General features: G+C 31.0%; 3 protein-coding genes across 9 annotated transcripts; 2 read left to right on the forward strand and 1 right to left on the reverse strand.

Moving 5' to 3' along the window:
• Window positions 1–37: 37 nt before the first annotated feature.
• Window positions 38–6,425, reverse strand: LOC124955781 (hairy/enhancer-of-split related with YRPW motif protein-like). The gene is made up of 4 exons (XM_047510706.1): window positions 6,292–6,425; window positions 3,899–5,695; window positions 3,393–3,607; window positions 38–876 (listed from the first exon to the last, which is right to left on the reverse strand). Exons 2-4 carry the CDS (start codon window positions 4,528–4,530, stop codon window positions 458–460), a joined length of 1,266 nt encoding a protein of 421 aa, XP_047366662.1. The 5' UTR covers window positions 4,531–5,695; window positions 6,292–6,425; the 3' UTR covers window positions 38–457.
• Window positions 6,426–9,444: 3,019 nt separating this feature from the next.
• On the forward strand, window positions 9,445–15,949 carry LOC124955776 (ribosome biogenesis protein BMS1 homolog). 3 transcript variants are annotated; one of them, XM_047510689.1, is made up of 3 exons: window positions 9,445–9,807; window positions 11,705–12,810; window positions 12,889–15,949. In XM_047510689.1, exons 2-3 carry the CDS (start codon window positions 11,960–11,962, stop codon window positions 15,794–15,796), a joined length of 3,759 nt encoding a protein of 1,252 aa, XP_047366645.1. In that variant the 5' UTR covers window positions 9,445–9,807; window positions 11,705–11,959; the 3' UTR covers window positions 15,797–15,949. The 3 variants fall into 3 exon arrangements, with proteins under 3 accessions (XP_047366645.1, XP_047366647.1, XP_047366646.1); XM_047510691.1 differs by lacking the exon at window positions 9,445–9,807 and having other exon boundaries at window positions 11,741–12,810; window positions 12,889–13,455; window positions 13,486–15,949; XM_047510690.1 differs by lacking the exon at window positions 9,445–9,807 and having other exon boundaries at window positions 11,741–12,810; window positions 12,889–13,430; window positions 13,461–15,949.
• Window positions 15,950–16,082: 133 nt separating this feature from the next.
• LOC124955777 (exportin-2) lies at window positions 16,083–25,439 on the forward strand. 5 transcript variants are annotated; one of them, XR_007102966.1, is made up of 21 exons: window positions 16,220–16,335; window positions 17,057–17,268; window positions 17,543–17,688; window positions 17,809–18,147; window positions 18,251–18,358; window positions 18,461–18,553; window positions 18,660–18,827; window positions 18,922–19,051; window positions 19,172–19,335; window positions 19,412–19,601; window positions 19,679–19,877; window positions 19,971–20,231; window positions 20,329–20,420; window positions 20,497–20,800; window positions 20,893–21,060; window positions 21,139–21,449; window positions 21,751–21,973; window positions 22,540–22,698; window positions 22,828–23,268; window positions 23,505–23,864; window positions 25,401–25,439. XR_007102966.1 is itself a non-coding variant. In XM_047510692.1 (17 exons), the coding sequence occupies exons 2-17, from the start codon at window positions 17,184–17,186 to the stop codon at window positions 21,894–21,896; spliced, it is 2,904 nt and encodes a 967-aa protein (XP_047366648.1). In that variant the 5' UTR covers window positions 16,220–16,335; window positions 17,057–17,183; the 3' UTR covers window positions 21,897–22,260. The 5 variants fall into 5 exon arrangements, 2 of the variants coding, with proteins under 2 accessions (XP_047366650.1, XP_047366648.1); XR_007102967.1 differs by lacking the exon at window positions 25,401–25,439 and adding an exon at window positions 24,883–24,898; XR_007102968.1 differs by lacking the exons at window positions 16,220–16,335; window positions 17,543–17,688; window positions 25,401–25,439 and having other exon boundaries at window positions 17,099–17,268; window positions 23,505–23,856.
• The last annotated feature ends 36 nt before the right edge of the window (window positions 25,440–25,475 follow it).

The following is a 25,475-nucleotide window of genomic DNA, read 5'->3' on the forward strand; positions in this document are numbered from 1 at the left end:
ATATATATATATATATATATATACTATATATACTATATAATATACTATATATATATATATATGACTATCATCGTATCACTTGTCGGACGTATCTAATCCTAATAGTTTTTTTGGTCATATAAAATTCCTGAGATACGTTTCGAGAGATCGTTTTATACAAAATATACCACATCTATGACTTATGTACAATAATCTAAAAAAACAAGATATTATTATCTCGTTGGCTCTTTTGTAAATTGTCAAGATCGACAAAATTTGTTTTCTATTACAATCGATTGGATTAGTAATCGATCGAAATATATAAGAAAAGAGAGAATGATTTATTCGAAGATGAAAAAAAAAGAAAAGAAAAAAAGAAAAAGGAAAGAAGAGAAAAAAAAATGGGAAGAAACAAAAAAGAAAATTTTATAAATTAATATCGAACTATTTATATACTTTCTCCTAAATAATCGTATCCTCAATAAGCAAGTTCTGCTCCCCAAGGTCTGTAAGGTTTGCCTTGTTGTTGTGCATATTGTGTTGGATATTGGCTCCAACCTAAAGCACCACCACCAAGTAATGGTGGCATAGTACCAGGTCCTGGTGGCATACCAGTAGATACCGTGCTAGGAGATTCATAACTGCTGACTGTTGAGGTAGATGTAAGTGTTGTTGCTGAAGGTACACCTGGCCCAGGGACACCGGTTGAAGGTGGTGGTCCTGTTGTATGTTCCCTATGGAAACTTTGTAAATGAGAGAGAAGACGTAACCTTAATGGATCTCTCTCATCCAAACCTTCCATAGTGATTAAGTAACGACCAACTTCGGCGGCACATTCACCCCAACCAACTGCATGATAATCCATAGCTAATTTAGTACTGTCGTAACCATCGGGCCCTGCAAAAAATAAAAACAAAGATGATCAATGATTTATAATATATTATAAAAATGGAAAGGAAAATCATTCGCAAAGATTTTTATTATTATCATATTCTAAGAAGAGTAAAAGTTTTTGTGTCACGACATCATAATGCTTTCTTGCTGAAGAGTATATATTCAGAGAGAAAGAGAGAGAGAGAGAAAGTTGAAATGGACTAAAAGCCTTGGCTTTGCCAACCGGAGAGGTATTGTATCGTTGAGGTAGGGGGCAATGGGACAGGTAGCGTGGGAATCGTTTAGACCCCCATAGACCGGAGCCACATGCAAAGCTTGCACACCAATTGGAAGTACCCTGTCCCACGACATTATAAATCCTACGTCTATTAAAAGTTAGACAATTTTTATTATTAAAGGAATCTATGCTTTATGTACTTCTTTTATATATGTTCATATATTTTTTCGTTATTTTATAATTATCCATTTTTTAATATATCATTCAAAACATTATTATTTAAGTCATTTCTAATGGTCACTTTTTTTCTTTTTTTATGGATCACTTGTTCCTTGTCGTTGATATTTTCAATATTGTAGAGAAATACATAGAGAAAGAGAGAGAAAGAGAGAGGGAGAGAGAAAAAGAGAAAAAGAGAGAAAGAAAGATTTACGATTGTGTGAGTTAGTAATACTACTAGGTAGTTGGTTTCCCACAGAGTTCGACATCTGCCCCGGTCGCTGGCAACTCAGCGCCTTCTTCATGAGGGGTGCTAGTGCGAGGCCACCCTACACACATACACGAACACATTCTCCTTCTCTTGCTCTTTCTCTCTCTTTCTCTTTTTCTCTTTCTCTCTCTTTCTCTCGTACCGCCACCAATCGTGGGAACGCCATCGAGGAAGAGTCGTTGACTTCCTGTGCTTCCCACAGGATCTTCGAGTTAGATCCAGCACCTGCTGCTTTTAGGGATTCACAGGAGGATTTAGGATTAATATATCGGTTAGCAAAATCGCAAAACGTGCTCTAGCTTCAAGTATTCTTCTAATCATTCGATAAATCGAATATATATATATATATATATATATATATATAGATGTAAGAATGTAATAAAACATCGTAAAGAAGATGCTGATAAATCTTGTTCCTATTTTTTTTTTTCTTTCTTTCTTCAACGACAAGATCGGTTCTCTTCAATAAATTTTGCCATGAGAGTCTTCTTTTTTTTTCTTTTTCTTTTTTCTTTCTTTTTCACGTTCCTTCTTTATTTTATCTTTTAACTATTTCTCCTTCTTGGTTTTTTTTTTCTTTGTTATCTTTACTTTAAAATAGCCGTATTTCACGGTCGAACGATTCCTTCGCGAAATTTTTTTCACGTCGTCATTTTATCGACGTTACTATAAATATATTCCTCGTTGAATCCGCAGGATGTGTTACAGCCCCTCTTCTCTATACCTTTCTTTATTGAATTGCACTTTTCATAGAAACACTTTTATATACATTGTTCCCTGGTGCGCGTAACAAATTATTCTGCAGGCGTATCACAACAAACAGTTAATTAATAGTAACACACACGGAGTCGCGATACGATACCCTTTATTTTTATTGAATGCATTTTAACGAGGAAAATCTATAGGAACGACAGATGGCGATTCGGTTATGGAGTTACCGTTCTTGGAGCACGGTCAACAGGTGTCTTCCGGTCTAAAAAGAATCGGCAAATGACGGCTGTAAAAAGTAAGAGAGAGAGAGAGAGAAAGAGAGAGAAAAGAGAAAGAAAGAGAAAGACAAATACAGAGAAGGAAGTGATTGGATACGGGAGAAAATACGATTTACTTCGGTGCAGGTTGGAACTGCATCGGCCTTGACTTGGGAAGTAGCTTTAAATTGTTTCTGATCGATGGTGTCCAATCAACCGCGTATACGCGAAAGGATGCGCTTGGTTAGCTATTAGATAAGCAGGGAAATAAGAATCTAGATCGAAATTAAATCAATCGATGGAAATTATCGATTTATCTTTCGAACTATATAGATTATTTTTACGTCTATGATATCATCTAACATGATCATGTTGCATCTTTGTTCGTTGCAACCTTTATTTTCTTCTTTTTCTTTTTTTTTCCTTCTCTCTCTCTCTCTCTCTCTCTTTTTTCCTTCTCGTATAGGTAATACCGGCAAAGGATATGGGTGCAATCTCGAAGGGTTGAGATATATCAAAGGGGTGTGAGTAGGAAACGAGAGAGGAAAGAGAGGAAGAGAACTTGCTTTACCTCAGATAATGTTCCGTTATTTGAAATAACGGTTGGATATATTATTTACGATTTTGAACGCATTTTCTTAGGCTTAGATTTACTGTTAGAATTACCGTTTATATTAGATATATTTATGTATTTAGATGATTGAACATGATTAACGTTAAGTATTTTCGTAATCGTATTAGTTAATTATATTTATTAGAATCAATTAAGAAAGATGATTTTTTAAAAGTAATATTTCTTCCATGCTAAATGAACGCACACGTATTTATACATATATAAACTTACCTTTATTTCTAAGAGTACGTAAATGTTCGACCGTGAGCTGAAGTATTTCAGCCTTTTCCAATTTTGCACTATGAGGGTCTCTAGCTGCTGCAGGCACCAATCTTCTCAGTTCTCCGAGGGATGCGTTTATTCTGTCACGGCGTTTCTTTTCGATCATTCCCCTTCTACGTTTACGCGATGCGTGCTGACAAGAATCACCTCCGGGTGAATTGCATCTGTAACAAGAAAGGCAAAAAGAAAAATGTAGACTCTGGTTGAATCTTTTGATGTCTGGCTCAGAATGAAATACAAATTTATAGTTCATCGATTTATCAATCCAACTTTCTCATAAATTTTATTATTTATTTCTATGTATATATATATGTATAGAAAATAACGATCGAATATGCGCTCGTTTATTCTCTTTATAGCATATATCGATCGAACATTAATTTTCTCATGTCAAGGATAATCCTATTACATACTATTCGATGAAATAGATATTAGAATATTATTTATGTACTTACGGTTCCTTGCCGCTTTCTTCGGAAAAGACGTCATCGCAATCAGAGTCGCTCATAGCTCTTTTGAGATTCCTCGAATGATGATGAGCTTGATTCTGTTGTTGTTGTTGCTGTTGCTGCTGCTGTTGTTGTTGTTGTTGTTGTTGTTGTTGCTGTTGTTGCTGTTGATTAGCATCTTGAGATCTCATCTCGTCAATTTTAAGATCAGAATATTCGTGATTGGTTCTGATCTCGGTCATATCTGATCTCATCCCGGACATATCCTGATGCCTAACATCGGGATGTCTTATTTCTTGATGCCTAATTATATCTGATCTATGCATATCCTGATGTCTCTGTGCATCTTGATGTCTTTGCATCTCTTGATGCCTAAGGTCAGGTCTTTGCATTTCGTGAGTTCTGATATCGTTTATATTGGATGGCGGAGGATGACGAAGGTCAGGTGGTGGTGGACGCATATCATGATGATGACGCATGTCAGGATGTTGCGGTTGATAAGGAGGATGATGCGGCGGAGGTGGATAACCCCAATGATGACCGGATGGTAAATGCGTTGGTGCTACGGCACCAGAAGTAATGTCCGAGGACAACAAAGTACTGTTCTCGTCCGAACGTGCTACTACTACTCGCCACATTTTCTCACGAGAGTTTTTTCTTTTTTTTTTATTAACTGTTTAAGTTATTTATGAAAGAGAGGAAGAAAGGAAGGAAGGAAGGAAGAAAGGAAGAAGAAGAAAGTAATCGTTATTGGAAGTTTCAAAGATATCGGCAGTGCTCGTAAAATCGTAATGTCAATTTTTTAATGTTACGACGAAGTCTCTGTGATCCAGGATAATCGAACGATTTACTTTCAAAATTAGGTAGGTGTTATCTCATGTATAATATAGATCCCATAACGATGCTTTTGTTAGATGGACGAAGTGTCATATGAGTCGCATTGCGGTATCAAGCGAGCGAGAATGCTCGTTGAATAACCTTGAATAATAATCGTTGGTCCAATGAATCAAACGTAGACATTAAAACGATTTAGTTCTTCGATAGTTCTCCTTCGTAGAACACTTTACCTTGATTCATATTGATCGACATATTCGAGGATTAATATCGTTGATGTCACTTTTCCTTTTGTTTTCTCTTCTTCTTTTTTTTTTTTTTTTGGCAAAATTGAAAGAAATCAAAAAAAGAAGAAAAAGAAAAAAAAATAAAGAAACTCGTGAAGACGAATAATGATTCAAAAAAAAAAAAAAGAAAAAAGAAAAAAAATAAATAAATAAAAAAAATATATATATATATATAACAACAACTTTGGATTGCACTTGTCGATCGGGTTCACACGTGGCACAGCTTCCTGAGGTCGCGTGTCAGGATTTGGATATGTTGAATTTGCTATCGCGAGGACTTCTTCGCGGATGCACTTATCCCCGTCGCCACGTAGAATATAGAAGGTGGGTGAACACACACTATTGCCGCGATAGCTGATCCTGCTGGCGTTGCTGCAATTCCTGGTTACTGCTGTAGTTAGTGTCGTTGTTAGTGCTGTTACTACTGCTGCTGTTGCTGCTGCTGCTGCTGCTGCTGCTGCTGCTGCTGCTGCTGCTAGCTCCCGCACGCGTGTGCATCGGTCGCGTGGCGGCGGACGTATGTCGTGTGCGGGAGGACCCAGGGACGGCACACGAGCCGCGTGCCCTGTTTCAGACCCAGTGGTGGGGAGTATTCTCGTATATTTTTGGAGTGGGGAGGGGGCTATGGGTTCTTCTCTTTTCCTCCTGTACGATTCTCAAAGGTGAAAGCTATGCTGGAACCCTATGGATCAAAGGCGAGAGTTAGGAGGGAAGAAAAAAGAGAGAGAGAGAGAGAGAGAGAGAAGAAGGGAGAAAAAAAGAGAGAGAAGGAGAGAGAGGGAGGGAGGGACTTTTACACGAACATGAGGGGAACGAGCTAAGAGATCAAGAGGGGCGATTTTCGTGGGAACGCCTGTGGCGCTTCCTCTACTCGCGGTGTCCCTAGTTTTCTTCCCCTTCCACTCCTCCCCCTCCTCATCAACCTCTTTTCTTTTCTCATTCAGGAAACATCTTTTCGTATCTATTTCTATCTTTATATTCTTTCATCGGATTAGATTGATTGTCCACGTTATTTGTTCTAATATGCAAATCGAGATCTATATCTTTTATCCCATAAAAATTCTTAATTGAAAATCTATCATCGAGATCTTTGATTGATAATTAATTTTCTTTCGGTTAATAATTATCATCATGATAATATCATTTTTTCTTAATATCATTGAATTTTAAATTATTTATATAAATTGTGCGTATTCAAATAGACGATAAAGAAATAAAATGGAATTAGTTAATCGAAGTAACATGGAAATATCGATAGCGAGATAAGTCGAGAATCACCGTCGTTTATCCCTCGTCGATCCCTCAAATTGATACGTGCGCCACCATGAAATCACTTGGATCGGCCACCCTCGATCACTCTCTCCCACACCCCATACTCTCGCAATCTCTTCACTCCTACCCCTCTTATCCTGCCACCCTTCACCCCACCGAATCTTTCTCCACCCTTCTTCTCTTTTTCAAGTTATACGCGTGCATACACGCGTCGAAAGCTAGATCCCGTTTGGGGTCTTTGGTTGACGTGTACACGGACACAGATAGACACAGACAGATACACGATCTATCGCAAACTAGTGGACATCGTAACGCGTTCAGTATGACGAGGGGGTAAAGGGGAGGGATTTAGAACATAGAGGTGATCGTGGATGACGAGGGGAGGGTGCGATCACGATAAAAGTTCACACAGGAATCGTAGGCAGCACGCGCTCGCACGATTATTGCTACTACCGTGTGACTGGGAACCAAGCTGACTAATCGTATTGTTAACTTTTCAATAACGATCGAAGTGACCGTGATAAACGTTTCTCAACGTTCGATAATCTTCATTACGTATATTCAAATAATTGATAAATCAGAAAGGCAAATTTCTTTTGTTCTTTCCCACCGAAATTCTTTTCTTTCATTTTGAATCGAGGAATTATTCCATATTCCGAACAAATGTCTGACGTAAGAATCAAGAATCGAATAACAATTTAAAATTCGTCAATTACTTTAATAGTTCTTTCTGTCGTATTAATTCCACGTTTAATTTGAAAGAAACGAGGACGTTGAAACGAAAATAAAAAGGAAAGGAAAGGAAAGGAAAGAAAAGAAAAAAAAAACACAAGGAAAGTGGATTACGCGTGTAGTAGACACGCGACCATTTTCTTGTCCTTTTTTCTTTTTTTTTCTTTTCTTTTCTTTTTTCTTTTCTTTTCTTTTGAGCGCCTCGTGATCGGCCATTATTCGTCGCACTGTGTGGTCCTAAATATTCCTCTTACCTTTCCAAGTACTTACCTACTTCTTCTTCTACTTCTTATACTTCTTCTTCCTTTTCTTCTTTCTTCATTCGTTATTATTCGTATTATGTAGCATCCCTTTGCTCCCCTTTTAACCAGTTTACCCTCTAGCTATTAAAGGGACCAAGTTCCCACGGGTGATATTATCATCACCAATGATCCAATATCTTCATGATGCTGAGAGTTAATATAAATTCGTCTGAGAATTATTTTTGAAAATATATTTTATTGCGTCTATATAGGTGCAAGAAAAAAAAAAAAAAAAAAGACAAAAAAGAAAAATAAAAAGAAGAAATTAGACAGTCAATAATTCTTCTACGATTTATTTTATATTTTTTTGATTTTATATTTTCTTTTTAAAAAGAAAGATAGACAGATAGATAGATAGATAGATAGATAGATAGAGAGAGAAGAAGCAGATGGGATAAAAAAAATTTTTTTTTTAAATAAAAAAAGAAAAAAGGAATAAAAATAAAAAACGAAATACGTAATGTCGTTGTCTGAGTCACGCGTGCATTAAAATTTGTGCAGGTCACAATATCGATGACTTATAACGTGTTCCCGTGTCTCGGAACCATGAGGCAGGCTAAAGTATCCGGCTCTTGCTTCCGGTCTGCACGCGACTTCTGCACGTGAAGTCACGTGGCACAAATCGAGGTGTTCGCGTTCGCGCGCGTGTGCTTAAGTATGTGTATCGTTCGGAAAAGAGCAACTAAAAGTGAAAGAGAGAGACAGAGAGAGAGAGAGAGAGAGAGAGAGAAGGAGGAAAAAAGAGAGTAAGAGAGTAAGAGAGAAAGAGAAAGTCGAAGCCAAAGACGTTTTTGTCCCGGTGCATCTCTATGGATGCCACTTAAACTAGACTCCAAAAGTAAGAGTAAAAGAGAGAGAGAGAAAGTGAAAGAGAGATAGAGATAGTTACATGTAATGGAGATATATTTAAATATATAAAAAGAGAATAGATACTTGCTGTAAAGTTCTTTTTTTATTTGTTTACTTCTTCATTTTTAAACTTCTTATTTTTCTTCTTCATAGAATTTCACAAGAAAAAAAAAAAAAAAAAGAAAAAAGAACTACTTTCGAAAGAATCCCATATGATTCTCTTCTGGGAAATATTTGTTCGTTATTTCGTTTTGAAATGTATATTATGAATGTATAGATCTGTATGTTGTATATGTAATATATACAATATACAGATGTATGCATATGAGTATAGCAAAGTCGAGTGCATTTGGGTAGTGGTCAGTCCATATTCTGGACAAACAATCGATTGGGAATCTCTATCTCTTTTTTTTTTCTTTTATGTATATGTATATATATATATATATATATATATATATATATATATATATATATATTTCATATAGATATGTTCCCCTTCGTAAAGCAAACATGCATAAAATTACGTTCCTACACCGTTAGGAAAATCTATTCAGTAGATATATATGTATTCTAGTTGCGAAAACAGTCGCGATCGGAGAGGGTGAATGTTTTGAAAAAGGTATATCTCGTTACCGATTCGATATATCGTCGATATATCGATCATTTTGTTTATACCTTCGTATCTATTTTTTTTTTCTTTTTCTATTTACTGAAACAAGAATCGTTTCTTATAATAAGTTTTATCAATGATATATTCTTTTTCGTTTTGTGCTTCGCGACGAAACATTTTTCTTTCGTTTTTCTTTTTTTTTTTTGTGTCTTCTTTTTTTTTTTTGTTTTCTTTTTCTTTTTTATTCTTTTTTCAATTTCATTGGAGACTAATTCTACGAAAAAAAAAGTTAATCGACGTTAAGTAAATAGACGTATCTAACATTGTTTACATACGTCAACATCGATCATCGATGAACGTCATCGTTAGATATGTACGTTAGTAACCATTTTTTTAAATGCCTTTTATTGGCAAGAAACAAAAAAAAATATCATTGATAAACTTATTGTTAGGTTATCTCGTCGATGAATTTTTTTTTCTTTTATATGTTTACGATTCGCTATGCGAGTAGCGACAAAAATATTGATCATTCGTCGATTAATTTCTTCGAAGACACGATTTATTTATCGATAAACATTCTTTTCGATCTATAATATTAAAGTTATTTATATATATATATATGTATATATAAAACGATTCCAGTTAAAATTTTGTTTGTAATCTATGCTAACTTATATTCGGCATTGGTCAGTGGACATCCTGCATATATATTTATCTTTCTTTCCGAGAATACTTTTCGAGTTTTCCGAGGGTGTAAAAGGTCGACTCGAAGGATGGTCAGTCACTCCCTTGATCGAGACCAGCACTTGACCAGCATTGACAGTTGGGACCGTGGGACAATCGTTCGATAATTGGGTGACATTGTCGGTTTCGTGCTGGACACTTTGTTCTCTATCGATGAATGCCGCACGCCCTTCTTCGTTCTACGATTAACAACGATTCTTATACTTTACGATTTGTTGCTTGAGTTTCGTTGTCCTTTTTACAATCGAAAATATGAATTTATTGGATATTATGTTACTTAATCCAGTAAGTTATAATGGATATTTCGATTATACGAAATCTATTCGTGTATTATAGTATATCTTTAGTTCGTTCTGTTTAATATCGTAAATTCTGATCGTTGTGCACGAATTAAAAGACAATAATAATCTCATTGATCGATCGTTCGTCATATATTTAATCCTTTTATTTATATCGAAATATCTAACATACGACGAGAAATAATTTCTGTTTTTTTTTTTCTTTCTTTTTTTTATATTATTGTTATTAACGTCAAGTTTTTGAAATATTACGGATAAGAATTATTAAAGTAATTCTTCTCGTTGATATTTCTTTTTTTTTCTCATTTTGTTGAACTTATTAGAATTTATAAAACATAATGCGTTTGTTTGATTTGTAATACCAATGATAAACCAATACGGATTTTCGTTTAAACACTTTCGTTTCCTCCAAATTAATTCGATCAAACGAATCATCAAGCGAATTTCCTGATTTCAGAAAGTCAGGCTTCGATAGACGGTTCCGTTCTCGTACCATCTGTGCCCTCCATTCGTTTGCCCCAATACGATTAAATTTGTCGATGAATAACGGGACACGATTGAGGACGTTTCTACGTATTTTAGTGTATATCGCGTTAATTGGAACTTAAATCGTATTATCGCGTCATTAAATTTTCTATCTATTGTGTTATTTATTAATTGTTAATTTTTAAATTTGAACGAATAATTATTTGATAATTAAACTAATATTAATTGTGTAATAAATTAATTAGATCATTAATTTTGGATTTCTATCAATGATTTCATCTTATTTCTGTATATATGGATAGGGAAAAAAAAATTGTAATAACTTAAAATCATAAATATATAAGTATAATATGTCTGTGTATATCTATATATTGCAATGGGAATGTTCGCAGACTGAAATTATGTTCCCATTTAAAAATCTACCCCAATCGTCATCGCGATTCGTTGCGGTCCGAGGCAAGTCAATTGTAGACAAGTGCACGCCGCGCAGCATCGTATATTAAAACGATTTTTTTTCGCGTGATTTTAAAAGGTGACAGCTGTCCCCGCTTTGTTTGACAGACCGGAACACCGATTTACGTTTTATATACCTACGTGTGTAGAATAATATATATATATATATATATACATATATATAGAAGAACGATTCATTAAATTGTATTTTCTTATTATTTCTTTTTCTTTTTTTTTTCATACATCTATACATACGTTTTTACATTTGACGAATCATTTAAAGTTTCGGATAATTCGCAATTTACTTTTGCAATTTCGTAATTTTTTTCGTTTATTATATTTTAGTTTTCGTTCGATGAACGTACGAAATATAAACTATTTCGCACCAGAATAATGATATAACTCGAAGAAGAGAGAAAACGATCGATCATCGTCTCAAATTTTACAACATCACGCGCCATTGTACGAATTAAGATATATGATCGATGACTTTCCAATCGACCAGGAGTATTGTGAGGTTTCAAAATGGACAATGTCTTCAATCGAAACACGATAATTTTTCGTCATCGTAATTTAACAGTTGGGCCGATCTATCGACATATTTCGTTTCTGATTTGAGATTGACAAAATTCATTTGGGAATAGATTGTACAAATAATATATACGGAATAATTCGTCGATGATTCTTCTAGTTTCAATAATTTATATCGAATCATTTAGTCTAGTTTATAATTTATATCGAATAGTCCGTCGAATTGCGTGAATCTTAATTATCGATTAATAATCAAATAAATAATTTAATCGTTTCATATGATTTATATCGGTCTAAATTAAAATTAAATTATTATTAAATATTAATATTATATGTATATATATATATACATACATATACATATATATATGAATTCGTATGTCGATAAAATAGTTACCCTTGAATCTTTATAGGTAAAACAGTTTTCATCGAGTATCGATAAATCAATAGTTTATAAATTTTTCGTGAAGATGGCGCTTCGATCGTACTGTCGGTACTCTCTCTTATCGGCATATCATTTCACTGGAGTATTTAACCTAACCACGTCTTAGAAGACAGACGCATGGTCGTACTGCTTAGATTTACAAGTAAGTAAAACGATTTTATAATGATTTAGAATGATAAATATCTTGTAATATTTATAAAAGAAATATAACGAGTTTGAGAAAATGTCTAACGAAGAAGATAATTTAAAACATAAGACGCATAGAGAACGTAATGCTGGTCGTAAAGCGGAAAAGAAAAAAGCGAAAAATCAACATGTTCAAGAATTGACGGATAAACAGAAAAATCCAAAAGCATTTACGTTTAATTCAGCTATTAAAGCGGAACGACGATTTAGACGTAAGCAGGATATTGAAACTAAAAAGCAACATATTCCTGTAGTAGATAGAACGCCTTTGGAGCCACCGCCAATATTGGTCGCAATTGTAGGACCACCTAAAGTTGGGAAATCCTTACTTATACAATGTTTAATAAAAAGTTATGTTAAACAACCATTAACCAATATAATTGGTCCTGTTACTGTAGTATCCGGCAAGAAAAGAAGGATTACATTTATGGAATGTAATAATGACATAAGTTGTATGATAGATATTGCAAAAGTAGCTGATTTGGTATTATTATTAGTGGATGCATCTTTTGGCTTTGAAATGGAGGTCTTTGAATTTCTCAATATATGTCAAGTTCATGGTATGCCAAGAATTATGGGAGTATTAACTCATTTAGATTTATTTAAAAATGCAAAACAATTGAGAAAAACAAAGAAAATATTGAAACATAGATTTTGGACTGAAGTATATGCTGGTGCAAAATTATTTTATCTTTCTGGATTAATTCACGATGAATATCTTCGCACGGAAATAAAAAATCTGTCAAGATTTATATCGGTTATGAAATTTAGGCCATTGACTTGGCGTACCTCCCATCCTTATATACTTGCAGATAGGATAGAAGATTTAACATCACCTGAATTGATAAGGAAAAATGCCAAAGTTGATAGAACAATATGTTTATATGGGTTAGTAAAATCTTATATTTTATATATTTATTTAATATATTATAAAATTATAGAATGTGTTATTATATTTTTATACAGGTATGTTAGAGGAGTTCCCTTGAATAAAGAATCTTCCATTCATATGCCTGGCTGTGGAGATCTTAGAATTAAAGATGTAAGTTATTTACCTGATCCGTGCCCTCTTCCTGAACAATTAAAAAAACGTGCATTAATAGAAAAAGAAAGATTAATATATGCACCCTTTTCTGGGATTGGTGGAATTGTTTATGATAAAGATGCAGTTTATGTAGAATTAGCAGGTAGTCATTCTCATAAAGAGGAAGATACAGGTTTAACTGGGGCATTGATGGATACTCAAGAAACATTAGATCAAAAGTTACAACATAGCGAATTACAATTATTTAGTGATACTGCTCCAATAAAATCTAAGGATATTAATGAAGATTTTAATTCTCATTACATTGGAGAAAATGTAATTGAAGATGGAAGAATAAGAAGGAAAGTTATTTTTTCTGATTCCAAAGAAACAACAGCAGCAGCAGCACCAGCAACTTCTGATGAGGATGATTCTGATGGTAACGAAGAAGAGGATAATAATATTGAAGAATTCAATAATGAAAATGATGAAGATGATGATGATGATGATGATGATGATGATGATGATGATGATGATGATGATATAGAAGAAAATACAAATAGAAGAGGTATTAAAAGAAAGAATCAGGATTTACAATTGATAACCTCTAAAGACAAAAAGAAAAAAATTCATTCTATTAATTCTAATAAAGAAGATAGTGATGTAGATGATGATATTAAAGATGATAGTAATGAGGAAGTTAAAGATAAAGCAGAAATAGAAGTTTATCATTCTTTAAGTAAAGAATCCGATATCCAAGTTAAGAATAAAATTACAGAAGTTCTTAATATTTTGGAGGCAAGTACAAGCAATAGGAATCTGGATGAAAGTGATAATAAAAGTGATAATGAAAGTTTTGATGAGCTTAGTGATGATGATTCCCGTGGTGGTTTAGAAATAGATAATTCTGATGATGATAATGATAATGATTTTGAAGAAGAGTTGAGAAAAAAAGATCACAATATGAATGAAAGTGAGAATGAAAGTGAGGAAGAAATTGCAGATGAATTTAAATGGAAGACTAATTTAATGGACAAAGCCAGAAAAGCATTTATAAATCGTCGAGAAAGTAATAAAAATTTAATGAAAATTGTTTATGGAGTATTTGATAAAGGCATACAGAATAATGATAAGAATGTTAAAGAACAAGAAGATGAAAATTATAATGAATCAGTTGGTGAAATATTTAAAATCGTACAAGAAAAACAAAAAGAAAAATTACAAGAGCGTGAATTACAAAATTTGGATGAATGCGTATTCTTTTCAAAAGAATCTTCACGTGATTGGTTGGCTGAGGAGAATAAAGTGTTGTTACTTAATTGTTTTGTTACTGGTAAGTGGAAAGAATCTGAAGACGCAGAGGAACTTTTAAAATTAGATGATATGAATGAAGATGAAGTGTATGGAGATTTTGAGGATTTAGAAACTGGAGAAAAACATAAGACAGATGATTCGCAACAAGCAGAAAATAATGAAATAGATGAAAAGAAAAAGCTTCTTGAGAAGAAAAAAAAGTTAAAAGAACAATTTGATACCGAGTACGATAATGGAGAATCAAAATCGTATTACGACGAATTAAAGCAAGAGGTAGATAAACAAGCAGAATTAAACAAATCAGAATTTGAAGGGATAGATGATGATGTTAGAGTTCAATTAGAAGGTTATCGTCCAGGGATGTATGTGCGTGTAGAGATACAAACTGTACCTTGTGAAATAATTACAAATTTAGATCCGTCGTATCCACTCATTATTGGAGGATTATTACATGGAGAAGAGAATATAGGTTATGTACAAACGCGAATTAAAAAGCATCGATGGTATTCGAGAATTTTAAAAAGTAAAGATCCATTGATATTTTCTGTAGGTTGGAGAAGATTTCAAACATTACCGATTTATTCTAAATTAGAAGATAATCTACGTAGTAGAATGTTAAAATATACCCCTGAACATGTTGCTTGTATGGCACATTTTTGGGGCCCTATCACGCCACAAGGTACTGGAGTTCTTGCAATTCAGGATATTGCCAGTAGAGAACCAGGTTTTAGAATAGCAGCAACTGGTTCGATTGTAGAAATGGATAAAAGTACTCAAATCATGAAAAAATTAAAACTGACTGGTGTACCGATGAAAATTTACAAAAAAACGGCCTTTATTAAGGATATGTTTAACAGTACGTTAGAAGTAGCTAAATTTGAGGGTGCAAAGATAAAAACAGTTTCTGGTATTCGTGGTCAAATAAAAAAAGCAGTTTCGAAACCGGAAGGTTGTTTCCGTGCTTCATTTGAGGATAAAATTTTGTTGAGTGATATAGTTTTTTGTCGTACTTGGTATAGAGTCGAGGTCCCAAAATTCTATAATCCTGTAACATCACTTTTGTTACCTCCTGCAGAAAAAAATCAATGGCGTGGAATGAAAACAACTGGTCAATTAAAACGAGAAAAGAATATTCGTGCAAATATTAACACTGATTCACTTTATATTCCTATTGAAAGAACCTTGAAGGTATTTAAACCATTAATTATACCACGTAATTTACAAAAGGAACTACCTTATAAAGACAAACCTAAACTTGAACCTAATCCTCGTACAAGGAAAACTAAATTTGAAGAACGTAGAGTAGCTGTTGTACGAGATGCCAAAGAAGAAAGTGTAGCGCGTCTAATGAAAATGATTAGAACGACGTATGCTCATAAGCAAAAACAACTTAGAAAAGCTACGGTAGACAGGGTTAGAGCCCTTAAAGCACGAGTTACAGCGGAAGAAACAAAAAAATTGAAAAAACAGAAAGAATATAAAAAGCAGATTTTTAGAGACCTTAGTAAATTAGAAAAGAAAAATAAAAAGATATAATTTCTAAATGGAAGATTTACACGCACGTAGTGAATTAAATGTAATTAATTATATAAACAAATTTTTTTTTTTTTTTTTTTTTTTTTCTTTATATATTATATTGTCAATTTATTGTAATAATTTTACGATGTTTAGTATTTCATTCACCTAAGCTATCCGTGTTGAATATCTTGTTATCCTTTTCTGCAACAATTAGTACCATTATTAATCAAAATATTTATTTTATTATATCAATATTAAAATAAAATATGTATGTATATAAAAGTATACGATGTTGTATACGTCAAGGTTAGTTAATCAATTGATCGTTTAAATTTGTATAAAGAATTATCATTGATAATTACAGATAATAAAAAATTAATACTTTTTATACTTTATAAAAATATCAAAAAAATAAATGTTATTTACAATAATATTTAATTTAATGTTCGAGTTGTATAGAAAAAGAATAATAAATGAACTTACGCTTGATAATCGACTTCAGTAGTCCACAAGGCTATTATGAATAAACATGGCGACCGAGGTGTTTGATTTTACGTGTAAGTGATCAATTTATTTGAATATTATATTTATTTATATAATTAATAATGATACATTATTTATTTATCGATATTATACAAAAATTTTATTAATAAAATTTAATCTGAGGATCTCCATACGTAGGAATTTTCACGTAATCCGATATTATTTGCGATTTAATTTTATATCTGAAAAATATGATAAAAAAGAATATAATAACAAACATTTTCTAACGCAAATACTTTGTCCAATTAATGGTTATGTTAATTTCTCATTATATTCTATAAGTAGATAGTTCTAATTGTATAAGTATTTGAGATTATAATATTTTTGTTATTTTCGTCTTTGGCGCCATGAAGAAATTGACGCCATTAATTCTTTTCTAAAAATCCCAAAATTTCGCGCGTAAATTCTAAAGAAATATTTTTATAACTATACTCATCGTAATTGTTATATATGAGATGTATTTTTTTTTCTTTTAATATTGTTTTAATATGTTTTATATGATACGATTTTTTTTTAAGAAAAAAAATGAAGCTTTCTCAAAAATTCGAAAATGTGGAATCCTAGATTAAAGCTTTATTTTTAAATTGTTAATTTAAATTGTTTAATTTGTTAATCAAAATCGACGTGTCGAGAAAATTGACGTAAACAATTATAAAAGCAGTAATTATAAATAACCTTAATAAGAATTTCATTCGTAAAATAGCGAGTTTCCGATCTGATTTATACAACTTGTAGATGGCGCTGCGTGAAATTCAATTTACGAAACGCTGGTACGTTATGCCGCTTTGATTTTTTATTGTTGTGATATAATTAGGAATATTTTGTGAAAGAACAAACAATTTAACTCTTAATCTGTAAGAAAATGGAGCTTACGGATGAGAATTTGGTAACATTAAGCGAATATTTAAAACATACATTAAGTCCGGATACAAATGTCAGAAGACCGGGTAAGTAACCTCAATTTTATCATAGAGAATTATTTTATTTACAGTTCTTTATAATGACGAATGTTCTTTTTCTATATTTATATTAAAAAAATATAATGATCGACATTGTTCAATTAACGTTTAAAATTCAAATACATTAGAAGAAACTTTTTGTGCTGTAATTTAGTCGTAAAACAATGTTCAATTTTTTTTCACATTCTACGAATTTATCATTTATGCATTTACATTGAATATATTATATTTGTTTTAATAATTTTATATTATTTTATCACAGCTGAAAAGTTTCTGGAATCCATAGAAGTAAATCAGAATTATCCTTTACTACTTTTACATTTGATAGACAAAACCGAAGTAGATATAACTATAAGAATCGCTGGTGCAGTTGCATTTAAAAATTATATAAAACGTAATTGGAAAGTTGTAAGTGATTATATTTAATAATATATATATATATATATGTATATATGAATGTTAAATATATTAATTTTTAAATTATATGTTAGAATTATATGTCTAACATGTATAATAATATATTTGTAGGAGGAAGATGCTCAAGATCGTATACATGCACAGGATAGACATGCGATAAAGAAATTAATAGTTAATTTAATGTTGCATTCTCCTCATTCAATACAAAAACAATTATCCGATGCTGTATCAATCATTGGTAAACATGATCTTTTGAATAAATGGCCAGAATTGATCGATCAGATGATTGAAAAATTCAATACAGGAGATTTTCATGTAATAAATGGAGTCTTACATACGGCACATTCTTTATTTAAAAGATATAGATACGAATTCAAAAGTGAAATTTTATGGACGGAGATTAAATTTGTATTGGATCAATTTGCAAAGCCATTAACAGATTTATTTTTAGTAAGTTATCAAGTAATCATTATGTAATATATTATTTCTATATGAATATTATAACCTAGCTTTTTATCTCTTTTTTTTTTTTTTTTTTTTTTTTTTCTTTTAGACAACCATGAATTTAGCACAGATACATGCTAATAATGTAGATGCCTTAAAAGTGATATATAATTCTTTGGTTATGCTCTCTAAAGTATTTTATTCTCTTAATTTTCAAGTAAGTTATTGAATATTTATTTTATGACATTAAGTTATATTGTAATGATATAATATATTATGACATTATTCATAAGTTATCTACTTTGTATCATCGTTTTAGGATTTACCAGAATTTTTTGAAGATAATATGGCATCATGGATGAAAAATTTTCTTGTTATATTAAATACTGATGTACCATCACTGGGAACAACAGTAATTATCAATATTTTTTTTCCCTCATATAAATGATTATCAAATTAATATATATAAATATAGATATATGTATATTGTGTATATTATAATATATTATTAATATTAGGATAATGAAGAAGCAGGAGTGATGGAACAATTAAAAACACAAGTTTGTGATAATATCTGCCTTTATGCTCAAAAGTACGATGAAGAATTCCAACCATTTTTACCGGAATTTGTAACAATTGTATGGAACTTATTAACATCTACAGGTCAACAGACCAAATATGACGCAGTAAGAAATATTTATTAAATAATTATGATTTCAATTTTTATTATTTAACTTTTATGTGCTGATTATATATCTTTATAATCATAAACATTTTTAGTTAGTATCAAGTGCATTACAATTCTTGGCAATAGTAGCGGATCGTTCTCGTTATAGAAATTTGTTTGAGGATTCAGGAACTTTGAGCAGTATCTGTGAAAAAGTTATTATTCCTAATATGGAATTTAGAGGTGCGTTAAAAAATTGGCTTATGTAAAAAAAAAAAAAATTGAAGAAAAATTAACTGCATAAATACATTGATATTATGAATTTTTTTTTTATAATTTTGATTTATACAATTTGTTTGTTAGATTCGGATGCTGAATTGTTCGAAGACAATCCAGAAGAGTACATACGCCGTGATATAGAAGGTAGTGATGTAGATACAAGAAGGCGAGCAGCTTGTGATTTAGTAAAAGTTCTTTCAAAGTATTTTGAAGTCAAAATAATGGAAATTTTTGGAGCTTATATACAGGTCAATAAATAATGTCTATAAAAATATTTAAATTATTATAATAAATATTATTATAAATAAGTTTTATCTTTATTAGGTAATGTTACAAAACTATGCAGAAAAGCCTACTGAAAATTGGCGTAGTAAAGATGCAGCTATTTATTTAATTACAAGTAGTGCCACTAAAGGACAAACGCAAAGGCATGGAGTAACTCAAAGTAGTCAACTTGTTCCATTACCTCAGTTTACGGCACAACACATTGAGCCTGAACTTTCTAAACCAAATGGTATATATTATTCTCTTGAATATTATTAATGATAAATTTATTATATATTTATAAATGTTTAATATTTTATATTACAGTTAACGAATGTCCGGTTCTTAAAGCAGACGCAATTAAATTTGTAATGTCATTTAGATCAGTTTTACCACAGGAATTAGTCGTAGGAAGTTTACCACAATTAGTTAGACATTTGAGTGCTACGAGTATCGTTGTTCATACATATGCTGCTTGTGCAGTCGATAAAATACTTGCTATGAGAGGCACAGACAATAATTCCTTGTAAGAAGGAAAAGTAATATTGAATAATATATAAAATATAATATACGTAATTAACGTAATATTAATTTTTCTCTTTTAATAATTAATTTTTAGAGTGAAAGGAAATGACTTAATGCCATTAGCACCGGATCTGCTAAAGGGACTATTCGCATGTTTGTCTCTGACAGGGTCAGAAGAAAATGAGTATGTAATGAAAGCTATTATGAGAAGCTTTGGTATATTACAGGATAATATTGTACCATTCTTAGCAGATTTATTACCAAAACTTACAGAGAAACTTACAATGGTCGCTAAAAATCCGACGCGTCCTAATTTCAATCATTATCTATTTGAAACATTAAGCTTATCTATCAAGTAAGTTTTCATTATTTACAATGAGATCATTATTAGCGTTAAATTTGATTTGTAATTAACATTATTTAAAAAAAATAAATTATATATTTTTTTTTAGAATCGTTTGTAAAACAAATCCTCAGGCTGTTTTATCATTCGAACAAGTTTTGTTTCCAATATTTCAAGAAATTCTACAGCAAGATATATCAGGTTTGTATTGCGTGCGTATTAATATTAATATTATTCGTATAAATATTCTATTAACTATATTTCATTCTCATTTTAGAATTTATACCGTATGTTTTTCAAATCTTGGCTTTATTTTTGGAACTTAGAACTACACAGGAAATACCAGATCCTTACATGGCCTTATTCCCGTGCTTATTAGCACCAGTTTTATTTGAACGTCAAGCTAATATTCATCCACTTAATAGATTATTACAAGCTTACGTTAGTCACGGTTCACATTTAATAATAGCACAAGATAAGACCAGCGGCTTATTGGGCGTTTTTCAAAAATTAATAGCATCTAAGATTAACGATCGTGAAGCTTTCTTCTTATTGCAATGTATCATCGAACATTTTCCACCGTGAGTTTCTCTCTTTCTTTCTTTTTTTTTCTTTTTTTTTTTTTTTTTAATTTTCATTCTCTATTAATAAAATCCATAATCTATATTTATAGGAGTACATTGGAACCATTTATGAAGCAAATTTTTGTATTGCTATTCCAAAGGCTTTCTTCTTCTAAAACGACAAAATTTGTACAGGGATTGATAATATTTTTTGCGTATTATATTATTAGATATAATGCTACTAGTTTGGTTAATATTATAGATCAAATACAACCACAGTAAGTTAACAAATTTCTTTTAAATTATATTTATTTGAAATGTAAGCGTATATATTTATAGGATTGATAATATTTTAGAATGTTTGGAATGGTTGTTGAACGTATATTATTATCGGATTTACAAAAGGTATCAGGTGATATAGAAAAGAAAGTAACGGCTGTAGGAATGTCGAATTTATTAATAGATTGTCCACCGATGCTTGAAAGCCCATATAATTCATATTATCCGCGGCTTTTAGCTGCATTGATCGAATTCTTCGAATCGTCCCAAGATGAAACTTTATTACCCGAGGATAGTATAATGCCTGAATTTGAGGATGCAATGGAATATCAAGTTGGTTACAGTCAGCTTGTATATGCAAAAATGCCAAAAAAAGATCCATTGCAATGTAAGTGTTAATGTTCAGTTTAATTAATCACTTGCGACGCAAAGAAATTCACGGTTGACGTGTCACGCACGTCATTTTTCTTTCTGCAATTGCCTGACGACGTGTTACACACGTCGCTGGCTGTCCCGTAAGCATCTCGACGTGCGTGGCACGTCTTTCCACTGCAAGTGGTTAAATACATTTGGAGCTTTAATATATTATATTTTATTTGATGTTTAATATGGACGCATATATATATATATATATATATATATATATATATATATATATATATGTATGTATATTTATTATCTTAATATAGCTATTGGCGATGTACGTTTACATTTGGCACAAGGACTTGGGAGATTATCACCAGGACAATTACCAGGACTCCTTGGACAAATTCCAGAACCAAATGCAAATCATTTAAGAAATTATCTTCAAACTGCTGGCATTACGGTTGCATAATATGAGCTGGATATCAGAAATAGATTGAAGATACATTTGATATCACGAAAGATAACAAACATCAAATTGAATAAATTGTAACTAAATAATGAGATTTCATATATAATTTTTATAAATCATAATTTTCTATGATATACATTTTCGAATTATATTATAGCGTCTCGTTTAATAATACTTTCTTTCTGTAATTTCAAGTACTATAATAGGTATAATATTTATTATTTTTACGAGGCGCTATTTATTTTTCTTATCAATTAAAATAATATCATCGATTGTGGATAAAATAAAACTGCAGATTGGCATTGAAGAAATATCATTGATGATTCGATGAAAATATCTCTGTCAATTTAATGCCAAACCCGAACAATCTCTTTCTTTTATTTATTGACTTTTACGGTAATACAATAATGCATAATATTAAATATCAATTTATAATAATGCAAAATCTATTTCTTTACTTATCTTTTCTTCTCTTTTTTTCTTTTCTTTATTTTCTTCTTCTTTTTCTTCTTCTTTCTCCTCTTCCAATTCCAAATTAATAAATATTTTATCCCGATTTTCATATAAAATAATGTAAATTTTCTTTATACGATTATTAATTTTTTACTTGTGTTATCACTAAATAAATTATTTTTATCGTTAGAGCATAGAGATCAGCAGAGCGCCAACTATATTCTCTTCATCATTCAGAGCAGGTAGAACAGAACCGGTAAGTCGATAATATCCGGGGTTTGTGAAAAGCCTTCGCCTATATACCACCTTCGAAAGCACTGGGCCAGCGAGTTACAAGATCTATAGAACAGTATTATCATATATAAAACATTATTATCAATTAAAACGTTATATATATATATAATATATATAATGGCTATTAATGAAATTGAATTTTAGATAATTAATCGTACAAATATGTCTTTTCTTTTTGATACAGATAAAAAGAATGTTTAGATCGAAGAAAGAATAATAATTTGATTAGCACGGTGTTGGTAATGTAAATAAAAAAAAAATAGAAAGAAAATAAATAAACAATAAAGAAACAAGAAGATATGAAAGAAACGTCGATCATCATAATACCCTGGAATAAAAGATAAAAAAGGAAGGAGGCAGTAAAAAAAAAAAAAAAAAAAAAGAAAAAAAAGAAAAAAAAAAGAAAAAGAGAAAAAGAAAACAAAAGAAAGAAAAATGAAATTGCTCCCATGATTTATGAAAATAAATATTCCTTTGTAAAAGGTATTGCATTGTTTTCTCGTTCCCTTCTTTATTATTTTTCTTTTTTATTTATTTGTTTTCTATTTTCTTTTTTTTTTTTTACTTTTCTTTTCCTTTATCAAACGGAGAATCATAATTTGGGATCGTTTGGGATTTGTAAAAGGTAAAAGGACTTAAGTGAGTTGGATGATGGGATAACGTTTTAATATTTTTCTTATCTAAACGTATCTTACCTAGATATTGTTTTTTACTTTTCCATCATTTTATCTCTCTTATCCCCACAACCCCCTCACTATCCCTTTACTATCTCTCACCCTCCAATGATAAAAATATAAAAAAAATTATATAACAAGCCTTTCAATGATTAAATCAAAATATTAAATGTTATTTATGTTACAGATTCGCGGTTTTGATGTCCCTCCCTCTCCCTCTCTATCTCTCTCTCTCTCTCTCTATATATATATATATATATATATATATATATATATAATGTAATATATATATATATCTGTTGAGAGAACATGGCTACCGACGAAACCTCAAGTCATGTACTGACGAAAGGATTCTTCCTACATCCTGTTATACTCCTACATATATACATAGATATATACGTAACGTTCTATCGTATTTTGTAACGGAGGAATGCCATAGGGAACGAAGAGGAAAATCGTCGTACATATATATGTCCACGTTTCTAACGCTTGATACCATTCTGTAATTTTATTTCGGATTAAGGATTTTATATAGCATTGAAAAACGGTACGTAATATATGGAATTCCCAAAAGGAGTAAAATCGACGTTCTCTGTTATTTATTTCTTTTTTTTTCTCTCTCTCTCTCTCTCTCTCTCTCTCCCTTTCTCTGCCTCTTTTTATATATATATATATTTTTTTTTTATTATTATTATTCCCTTTATTGTTTTTTCTTTTCTTTTTATTTATTTTTTTTTTATTTTTTTTTTATTTTTGAAACAATGCATTCATTAAATATTCATTTACGACCTTCACATATTTCGATATTTCTCTCTCTCTCTCTTTCTCTCTCCCTCCCTCTCTCTCTCTCTCTCTCTCTCTCTCGTTAATATATATGAGAATTCAATTTGTTCCTCTTTTTTTTTTTATATTTTTTATTATATGAGAATTTAGTTTGCCTTTTTTCTTTTTCTTTTTTCTTTTTATTCTTTTCTTTTCTTTTCTTTTCTTTTCTTTTCTTTTCTATTCTTTTCTATTCTTTCATTGCCTCACTTTAACTCGCATTCGATTGATATATAATATTAAATCTCTTTGATTTGATCTCATTGAAATGCATAGTATTAATGTAACAGAAGGAAGTATAAAAAATTCAATTAAGGCGAAGCGTAATTCGCGGCCATTGAAACACACCACCAGTGCTTTGTAGGATGCACGGTTAGAGATAACGAAGTAAAAGTTTTCCTTTCTTTCCGTTTTCTGCATTATTCAGACACGTGTTATCAAAGAAGATTTAAACAAAGGAATTGATAAAAAAATACATAAGTATTATTTTTCTTCTTGTTTTTCTTTTTTTTTTATTTTCTTTCTCTCTGTTTCCTTTTATATATATATATATATAAATAAAGTACTATTTATATCTTATAAACTTTCATTGTTATCTTTTGTAAGGAAAATTGTTTAATTACGTTGATATTGCTAGAAAATGTAATCTCATGATTACAGTGAAGATTAATTAGAAAATGTAGAAGGTATATATATATATATATAAAAGAGCGATTTAAAAACGATTTGTTTTCTTTCGTTAGGAATTATCGTTCTTACGTCCTTGGTTATATCGTTGGAACTATTATAGATCGTATAAAGAAATTGATTGGATCGAATAAGAAGGAGAAAAGGAATTCTATATTTGTATTGAGGTATACCTAGCGTTGAGAAATGCATCCTTCTAATACGAACGTCCATAAAAGGATATACCAGTTTGTGCTGGATCGAAATAGTGTATTGCTAACTCGCCAAAGTCATCGCATTTTTGTGTCCTACCATTTCTTTTCTCCATTCATTTCATCAATAGAATTTTTTTATCTCCATTTTTCTCTATACGATATCTTTATATTGTCCTCTAAATATCTTCTTTTTATTCTTCTTCTTTTTCTTATTCTTCTTGTTCCTCCTGTTATTATTATTATTATTATTATTATTATTTATATATTTCTTTATATATTATTATTATTATTATTATTATTATTATTATTATTATTATTATTATTATCATTATTATTATTATTATTATTATCTGACTCTAATGCGAATTCTTATGTTTCAGAAGAATGAAATTATAGAAGAGATATGTTTATGTATGTGCAGGATGCAGAGAGAGAGAAAGAGAGAGAGAGAGAGA

The sequence above is a fragment of the Vespa velutina genome, chromosome 19, assembly GCF_912470025.1.
Source record: "Vespa velutina chromosome 19, iVesVel2.1, whole genome shotgun sequence".
Lineage (NCBI taxonomy): Eukaryota > Metazoa > Arthropoda > Insecta > Hymenoptera > Vespidae > Vespa > Vespa velutina.

Bases quoted from the DNA above. Each gene is read 5' to 3' on its own strand.
- LOC124955781 (XM_047510706.1), bottom strand. From the start codon at position 4,530: ATGTGGCGAGTAGTAGTAGCACGTTCGGACGAGAACAGTACTTTGTTG. The intron at 3,608-3,898 runs GTAAGTACATAA...TTCTTGTTACAG, and splicing joins GAAGAAAGCGGCAAGGAACC to ATGCAATTCACCCGGAGGTG. The intron at 877-3,392 runs GTAAGTTTATAT...TATTTTTTGCAG, and splicing joins ACGTACTCTTAGAAATAAAG to GGCCCGATGGTTACGACAGT.
- LOC124955777 (XM_047510692.1), top strand. From the start codon at position 17,184: ATGGAGCTTACGGATGAGAATTTGGTAACATTAAGCGAATATTTAAAA. The intron at 17,689-17,808 runs GTAAGTGATTAT...ATATATTTGTAG, and splicing joins TAAAACGTAATTGGAAAGTT to GAGGAAGATGCTCAAGATCG. The intron at 18,554-18,659 runs GTAATTATCAAT...TATTAATATTAG, and splicing joins TACCATCACTGGGAACAACA to GATAATGAAGAAGCAGGAGT.
- LOC124955776 (XM_047510689.1), top strand. From the start codon at position 11,960: ATGTCTAACGAAGAAGATAATTTAAAACATAAGACGCATAGAGAACGT. The intron at 12,811-12,888 runs GTTAGTAAAATC...ATTTTTATACAG, and splicing joins AGAACAATATGTTTATATGG to GTATGTTAGAGGAGTTCCCT.